At 46.8% G+C, this 9051-nt stretch overlaps 1 protein-coding gene across 1 annotated transcript; it reads left to right on the top strand.

The window, feature by feature from the left end:
- The first annotated feature begins 2795 nt into the window (after positions 1-2795).
- On the top strand, positions 2796-7576 carry LOC149359384 (3'-5' RNA nuclease TATDN2-like). The gene is made up of 5 exons (XM_089567664.1): positions 2796-3086; positions 3511-3680; positions 4870-4999; positions 6432-6644; positions 7439-7576. Exons 1-5 carry the CDS (start codon positions 2796-2798, stop codon positions 7574-7576), a joined length of 942 nt encoding a protein of 313 aa, XP_089423790.1.
- The last annotated feature ends 1475 nt before the right edge of the window (positions 7577-9051 follow it).

Genomic DNA, 9051 nt, shown 5'->3' with positions numbered 1-9051 from the left:
TTGTTGGAATCAATATGTCACTGCTGTCACCCATCTCCGGTGCGCCATTTTTAAAACATCCTTGGTTCAAGCTGCGTGACACGCCCTGTATACTTGCATGTCTTAATAAAGCTTGAAACAGTTAGCGAACTTCTGATCACCAAATTTGTGATGTCTTAATGCTGTTTCAAATCCACAGCTCTATGTGTGACGCAGCCAACTTTGCGACCACTCTCGATTATCGCTCACAACAGTGCAAACGCCAGGTTTATTGCAAAACGGGAGTCGTATAGATGTGCATAATATCGCGCGCACATGTCCCACAGCATGCATTCTCTTCGTTTCTGACTTTCAATGCCGGTCCGTTCACTCTACATAGTAAATTCCAGTTCTGTGTACCGTTTTTTATTTCTACCGAGCTATGTCTGAAAATTTCCGCCCTCTCTCAACGATTACTCTACTTTTCCTATTTCATGTCACCTAGGGGTCGTTCAGACCAGAAATTCCGAAAAGAACTCTGGCCATGTCATCTTTTTGCGCAATTTTCTTTAATACGGGAGCAATCTTGTGCGAGCGTCATGAACCCCTACCTTATTTTGAATTACAAGACCATCATAAAAGTGAGCAGCAAAAATGGTGACGCAAGATGGTGCGACATGCTCCGGGAGTTATGGCACCGAGGGGAAGACGTTTTTCCTTTCTTTCGTCCAAGTCTTTACCATGCTACGCTATTCCAACTATTCCAAGTATGAATTACCAACTAGCCCAGCACCATGTTTTATTGAACTTCCAGAGCACGTCTTGAAATTCTTCGCTAACGACTCCTAACTTGCCATGTTAATTTTAGTGGGCCTGCATACACACCTTTTTACGCCGCCGCGGTGGCTCAGTGGCTATGGTGCTCGGCTGCTGACCCAAAAGACGCGGGTTCGATCCCGGCCGCGGCGGCTAGAATTTCTTTGGAGGAGAAATTCTTGAGGCCCGCGTACTGTGCGATGTCAGTGCACGTTAAAGAACCCCAGGTGGTCGAAATTTCCGGAGCCCTCCACTACGACGTCTCTCATAGCCTTAGTCGCTTTGGGACGTTAAAACCCCATAAACCATACACACCTTTTTCTTGAGAGCAAAATGTAAAAAAAAAAACATGAAAGACAGCCCTTCGAACCAGTTAAACAAGGCGTTATCGTTTCTTTGATCCATCTGTTTCAGTCGGCGCTTCAAAACCCAGAAACATATGCGTCAGCAGATAGTGAAGTGCAAAGACCTCAGCCTGGAACATTGGTGAAATATGGCAGAAAATTCTGACTTGGCACTTATCATGAACTGCCGCGGTGGATCAGTGCTTAAGGTGCTCGTCTACCGAGCCGGAGTACCCTGGTCCGAACCTGACCGCGGCGGCCGCGTTTCAATAAAGGCGGAACGCAAAAGGCGGCGGTGTGCTGTACGGCGTCAGGTCACGTTAAAGATCCCCAGGTGGTGGAAATTATTCCGGAGACCTCCACTACGGTATCACTTTCTTCCTTTACCTCCACCTTCCTCCCTTCCCTTACGGCCCGGTTAAGGTGTCCGTCGAGATAAGTGAGACAGTGCGCCATTTCCTTTTTTTCAGAAACCAATTTGCTTTTGCTTTACTTCAGTTATCATGGTGACATGCTCAGGACTGGTTATAGCCAGCCACATTCTTTCTTCATGCATGGTAAGCTTCCGGTGAATGTAATAAGCAGTGGTTTAAAAGGAAACGCTAGGGAAAGCCACTTGCACTCATGCAAGAAACTTCCTCCTCCTTGTATTGTGCCGCAGGCGAAAACATGGCGCATTCTTTTCCAGGTCAGTCTGTGCGATTGGGTAAAGGGAGGGGGGGGGGGGTGCAATAAAATGTACCCTTGAATACGGCTCTGCAGGGCATGCTAACGTGTGCAGGACACTGGCGAAAGAGAAGCCTGTTGTCCTGGGCCTTCGAGAGATAACAGCAGGTGTGAGTTGTTCCTGTACATTCCAGAAATTCGTTGATGGCAGTCAGCCATGATTCATTCAGGGCTGTGTTTGTTCCTTCGTTAGTCCTCTCTTTCGTGCGCTGTTCCTTCAGTTTTAACAATGTACCGACTAGCCCAAACAAATACCTTAGTGCATGATTCATATAGGTGCGGCCATGGTCGAAATACTAGGAAAAAGCTAAGCTAGGTGACCTCATTCACGGACAAAGAGATGCAGTGATAAAGGAGAAAGGGGTCATCTCCACAGAGGAACTTGTTCCTCCTTTCCACCAGCAGATCGCTCAGCCTCCTCTCCCGTCACATGGTCCCCTTGGTACTTCACTTCCACGCACGGCGGCAGTCGGACTTTCTTCGAGAAGGCGGACAGGTCGCTTCCCTCTTCGGTGCTCTCGACCAAGCAGTGTAAAAGCGGAGATATACGCGCTGATCGTCACCAACGCAGCTTTTCTTTGGACTGTTGGAAGCATCGCACGGGTGAGTAAAGTGTTTTTTTTTTTTTCACCAACCAAGTGATATGTCACCTAAATACCAGGAGCCGTTGCTGCACTAAAGTACCGAGCGGAGGCCCTGCTTTCACCGCATACGTCACGCGTTAAGCTACGCCCCGTTTTACGCTGTTGTCCATCATGTGTTCACTCGACAACTTAGGTGGTCCGTCGCCGAGACTGCTATATCAACTTGAGCACGAAGAGCTTTGTCATGTTAGCTATATCCGACCGTCGGCTGATTCTTGATTATAGAGTTCTAAAAAATTCCATAAAATCTCTATAAAGAACCATTTGATGCATGTATTCTCTTCAAAAACTGCGCAGGTTGACTATCATGGCGCTACAGCAGCCACTCGCTGATTCCTGCTGCAACGACGGCTTTGTCGTCTGGGACAACCATTCGACAACAGCCACGAATGTCATCCCCAAACCAAACAAGCAGTGGCCTTACCGGTTGCCATCACGAGTGGGCCTTGTGGACACCCACTGTCACCTCGACTTCCTTTTCAACAGAGTGGGTCACCGCGGCTCGTACGCCCAGTTCCGCGTAAAACATCGCGACACCTACCCGGACTGCTACGAAGCCTGCGTGGCAAACTTCTGCGACCCATCGACATTTCGCAAGGTACTATTTCAAACGAAATCTCGATGCTAGTTCTTGGCTTCCACAAGGAGCGTCCCACCGCCGTTATTTGTCAGGCTCGAAGTTCTGGTTGCTTTGCGCGTTTCTCTCATGCGATTACCAATTAAGTTGAGCTGTTATGTTTCCTAGGCGTGAAAGCAGCGGTGCATAGTCCTTGCTTTGTTCCTAGCTCCGTGAAGGCTGGGAAGGCACTCAGTGGTTTGCTGTCTTGTAGGCGCGTTCGTTAAAACAAGCGCTGTGGTTCGGAAGTGCGATGTTATGTCGCTAAGTACTCATTCTCCCCTGCCAGCTTTCGCTGAGCATATGGTCCATCTTTGATACGTTACTCGCATTCGCTGGGACTGGCACGAACCAGCTTACACCCGGTTTCTCCTTGCCATGTGCTCATTCTGTGGTATCCCTGCAGCGCCACGTGTGGCAGAAGATCTTGACGGAGCAAGGCGTCTGGGGTGCGTTCGGGTGCCATCCCCACAGGGCCCGCGATTATACGGAGGAGGTCGAAGACGATCTCATCGTGGCTCTGGAACATCCAAAAGTGGTCGCCCTTGGAGAAATAGGCCTCGATTATTCTAACAGGTGAGTGCGAGAGCTTGCGAAATGCGTCTTCTATCGCACTCACAACGATCAATGCACGGATAGAACAACACCTCAGAGCGATCACGTCAGCCTAGGCTGCCACGTTTAAGATAAAGTTTATATGTGCTGTGCTGCGCGATTTTGATCTGTGGCCGGAAACGATCAAGTTGAGTGCACATTCTCAAATGTAAACATCGACAATGGAGTGTCACTCGCGGAAGAGACCTTTCCGGTTAGAGTGCATTAAGGGAACGCCCTTTGAGGGCCAAGTACGCAACGTCGACATCAGCGACCTTGAAGGCACATCATGTATGGTGTATAACAAGTACACAGGGCAAAGCGCTTGTCTAGAACAAGTCTAGAAGTGATAACATTTCGTTGAAGAAATGGTCTGCATGTAAGCATGTGCAGTTAAACTTATAGGATTTAATCGTCATATTTGGCCTTCCTGGTCTCGGTTGCTTTGGGGTCAGCTGAACACACAGTTCGGTCGTTCTAGGCATGTGTTTTGCCCTCTGTACTCACAAGTTCATTTTACTTGTTATCAGACTTTTTAAATAAAAAAACGTCTATTTGTTATGGCTACAAGCGAAGCAACACAACAAAGGAACGCGATCAGATGCAACTCCGCTGCACGCCGTCACCTTATTCTGAATATTCTTAGCTTCTGTTTTATTTCTCTTTTTTTTTCATTGTTAGAAACTCTTTAAGCTCGCTTTATTTGGGCTATCACGCCAAAGAGTCCATTTTTAAGTTTTCTTTTTCCTCAACCTATTCACAAATCTCGCTCATTTCAAGTCAGAATTTTTTTTTTTTTTTACCACGAGTGCACTTTGCCTTCCCGTTTAGCACCGCGAAGTCTAAATTCTAATTAGAGGCGTCGAAGCGCACTCCCTGCAAAGGCCCTTAACTTGTGCGCTTGACAGAGGTATTAGTAGCCGCCATGCACGGATGAAAACACTTTGTGTTCCTTCTTATCACGAGGCTGTGAATGACACAATTACCTGACTCAATTTCCTGGTCGAAATTCACGTGTGCTATCGTGTTTCCGCGCTCCGTCAGGAAGCTTTTCTTTTACCCTACTGCGGTGGTTATTGCCATCGAGCGCACTGCAGAGGGACCCCTGTGCGCATGCTAGTTTCCATGCGTGTGTCGTTTTCTGCTTGTAACACTCATCTCGCTCGTACAGGAACAACTGTGAACGTGACCAGCAGAAGTGCGTGTTCAAGAGGCAGGTACGTCTTGCCCTGAATGGCCGCCTTCCGCTGATCATCCACTCTCGAGACTCTGCGGCTGACACGCTCGACATCCTCAAAAAGGTACACTATATTCCTGGCTACCCTAAATCCTGAATGCAACCTAAAGTCCATCATTCTTTCAATGCAATATAATGATGCCGGGTATACAGGATGTTTGCAGTAGAATTTTTAGGCATTCAGATGGCTTCGACGACATAGTAACATTAGTTTTCTTGACATCGAAAAATAGGAGAATCATTTTGGCTATAGCACTATCTGTTTTTATTAATTGCTTTTTTCACTATTCTATTTTCCCGCCTGTTTCCGATCCGAAATTTTAATCTAGCCTTTTATAGACTCTGGTAACATCCACACCGGTTCTTTAGATTTCTGAAAGCACGTTTGGCATCGGCTTAGAAATTTTGGCCATTACTGCCAAATTCAGGAATCGTGTATCTGTGCCCAAAGACACGCTCATCAATAAAGGTCACGTGGCACACAAATGCGCCGCGATGTGACGTCACTTACAGGCGTCGCTGTACGTGCACAGCAGGCGCGGAATTTTCGAATTTTGGTGAGATGTGGCCGAGACTAATTGAGCCACAGCGCCGAGGCTAATCCTGTTTTCCAAATTTAAAACCTCATCAAGTGCAGCTGTCTTGGACAAAAATTTTGAATATTAGGATATTGTCAGATACTCTTATGAAAGTATTGATGTCATTGGTCCATTCGTCTGATATGTAGCGAAATCTTTTTTAAGTGTTTACTACGATCGTATCGAACAGGTAAGTCTGCAACAGAAAACCGGTGAGGAACCCTTTTCACGATCGCAGATCTCTTAACATAAAAAAAATACGTCTGCCATATGGTGATCTGCGTATATATTGATTGTCACAGTGACAGTTACACTATATGAAAAGTTGCATTCATAATCGCTTTCCCGCTGAATAATGCTTTCATCCTGCATTGCTGGGTATCATGGCTGTTACTAAGGGCCATTCGGATATCCCTTATAGCATTATACAACATGGTGGAGCAGGAGGCTCCACATGTCTGAAACTTGGCTACTATAAATGGTTACAATACTAGCTTTTATGATTCACCTATTATCTCATGCTAACAAGCGTTGGTATTACAATCCGGCAGAAATCATCTCGCTCGAACCCCTATGCAGGGCTACCCATTTATACTCAGTATCGGTCGCATAGTGGCGTGCCGACTTCTCAGCACTTCTACAGATCACAGAACATTCATTCACTGTATCTGCACTTTGCGGGGATACAGTGGCCGCAACTGGCAAAGGACAGGGTTGGTTGGAGAGACATGAGAGAGGCATTTGCCCTGCAGTGGGCGTAGTCAGGCTGATGATGATGACGATGATCTGCACTTCAATCGCAACTTCTCCCAGCAGAAAGCCCCGGTTACTATCATTGCGCGCGTGGCTAGAACAGTCCGGTCGCTTTGTGACTTTTCTTTTCTAATGGCGTGTATCATCTGCCGTCCCCTTACGCAGATGGTCCCTACGGACTACCCGATCCATCGCCACTGTTTCACAGGTGGCTGGCGGGAAGCCCAGCAGTGGCTTGGAGAGTTTCCCAACCTCTGCTTGGGGCTCACCCCCCTCGTGGGATTCCCAAACGCCGGAGGTGTCGTCGAGGTAGCCAGTAAGATCCCCCTGGACCGGCTGTTGATTGAGACGGATGCGCCATATTTCCTTCCAAAATCGGTGAGTACTTCTTGAGGTGATAAACTGGGAACTTCCCTACCTGTACGCCGTTTAATTTCATGTTGTTCGCCATGGTTTGTCGTTTGTCCGCTGAGGCAGATGGTTGGTGCGACTAAGGATTTCGCTATAAGCAGCCACCAGTATTGAACAGTGGGCACAAAACTTACGAAAGATCAGCTGTTTTCCCCAACTTCTGCTCCAGAGTTTGTTCACGGTATAGATTGTATCGTACAGTGGCATAGCATCGTCTTTATTAACATGCCATGCTTTTCATTTTTCTCCGGTGACAAGGAGTTCTCAGTGGTTTCAGGGCGCGCAACTACCTTCTAGAGCAGCAGTGGGTCTCCCACAGTGACGGAAGCTACCGAGCACTAGATGGGTCCCCAAAAATGTAACAGGACACCTGCTGCAGTAGCTTCATTTCCGCGAAACACACAGTGCAGTAATACATGCATAGTGTTTGCTAGCATATTCGCCTACATTCGGTTTTTATGGCACAGGTTATGTCGTACAGTAGCATAGCGCCACCTTTAGACCCATGCAAAACGTTTTGCTGCGGCCAAAAGTGATTCTCAATGCCCGCCCGACTAACTGCTTGTACAGCCGTGGGTCTTCCCTGCGACTAAATGTTCGAGCCACTAGATGGGTCCCTCAGAATATGAGAGGACGTGTGTAGCAGATTCATTGTTACGAAATACCTGTAACGCATAATAATACATGTATGGCCTTGTTTTCTCGCCAGATACACCCATTTTCCGTTCAGTCACCTCTTCCCTTTCAATGTGTTCTTTCAGGAGTCGGGAAACCTCAAAGCCTCCCACCCTGGAATGGCAATACACGTGGCCACCCGGCTTGCCTCACTCCGAGGTATCGAAGTGGAGGACGTTCTTTCGGCAGTCCGCAAGAACACGCACCGCATATACAACATCTGACGTCGTGCTGTGCATCACGCCGCAGTGCAAAGTGTAGGCTGTATGTGACAACGGGGCTTTTGTCATCAAAATCAGTGCTGTTCTAACTTTATTTCCTGTACCGCACTATTCTATATTGTATGTGTAACACAGCATTTTTTGCTGTTACTTCCTGGTGCAGTTTTTAAAACACTGTAAATAAAAGCTTTATTTTTAATCATTTCGCTGTTTTGTTCTCTCTCGTCTTGCATTGTGGTTGCCGTGCACTTGTCTTCAATTCACTCGACACTGTAGGCCGACCGCGGGTGTGAAGGTATTCCTTGGGAATTTGCACACGAATTCCACCTTCCCGTCATGTGATGTTTTAAAGGATTGAAATAGTAAATGCTCAATTTTACAGCAGTGAATCAGCACCTCGCCCGGCATGACAGGGTTTTTAGGCATGAAATACTTTTAGCCCCTTTGCAAATTCAGGCCAATATTGTTCCGTAATCGCGGTGATCCTGAAGCCGAAATATAACGCCGTGCTGTGTGACACATTGCAGTGCAAATATATCTTCCATACAACAACGGGGCCTCCCCAGCTGCTTGACACGGAACTCATGGTGCTGGTAATTTTTGTCCCGATTTAAGTTATCATTTTGTGTATGGGTGAAACAGCATCTTTTGCTGCTACTTTCTGGTGTAGCTTTCTATAGCACTTTAAATAAAGGTCTTTTTAATAATTTCTGAGTGGTGTTGTCTCGTCTTGCACTGTGGTTGTTTTCAATTCATCTCCCACTGTGGGTGACCGCTGATGACAGAGCTGCGAGTAGGCGCCAAGGTATTGCTGGGACATTTCCACGCCGTTTCCAGCGTCCCTTCATATGATGCTTTAATTGACTGAAATTGTAATTCATTAACTTCGCAGCAGACTATGAGGTAAATGTCCGGGTAACGCGAGAATAACATAGAACCTGAAGGTTCCGATCATGCAGAGCAGGTTGTTTGCAATGTTGGGTAAATTTGCGCACGAACACTTCAGCCTCGAGTGCGATTTGAACCAATGCTATACAGGGTGTTTCACCTAAGACTTTCTGCAATTTTTAAAAATAAGCTATTTGAATTAGATGCGCGCTTTTTCTGGCATAGCATTGTCAGTGGTGTAGTACATCATAATGCAGCTAATGCGTGCTAACTAGCAGGTTTGTTAACTAATATTTAATAGTTAACTTTTAAACTGTTACCGTTGGGCTCCTTAATTATTGAGAGGCGTGTAGCCCACCGTAAGAAATATCCATATCCGTCTTTAGAATTTCGAGAACGCGATTATCCTCGGCGCTGTGGCCCAACAAATTTCGCCTACATCGCGCCAAAATACATGCGGTTTGAGAAGCTTGCAGGCAAAGCAACCTCTCCAGTGCACGTAACTCGTCGAAATAGCCAAAATTTGTTGGGCCACAGCGCCGAGGATAATCACGTTCTCGAAATTATAAAAACTGATATGGACATCACTT

Source organism: Amblyomma mixtum, chromosome 2 (genome assembly GCF_055824585.1).
Source record: "Amblyomma mixtum isolate Tamu chromosome 2, ASM5582458v1, whole genome shotgun sequence".
Lineage (NCBI taxonomy): Eukaryota > Metazoa > Arthropoda > Arachnida > Ixodida > Ixodidae > Amblyomma > Amblyomma mixtum.
Note: the sequence above shows the minus strand (reverse complement) of the source record. Positions and strands in the feature narration are given on the sequence as shown.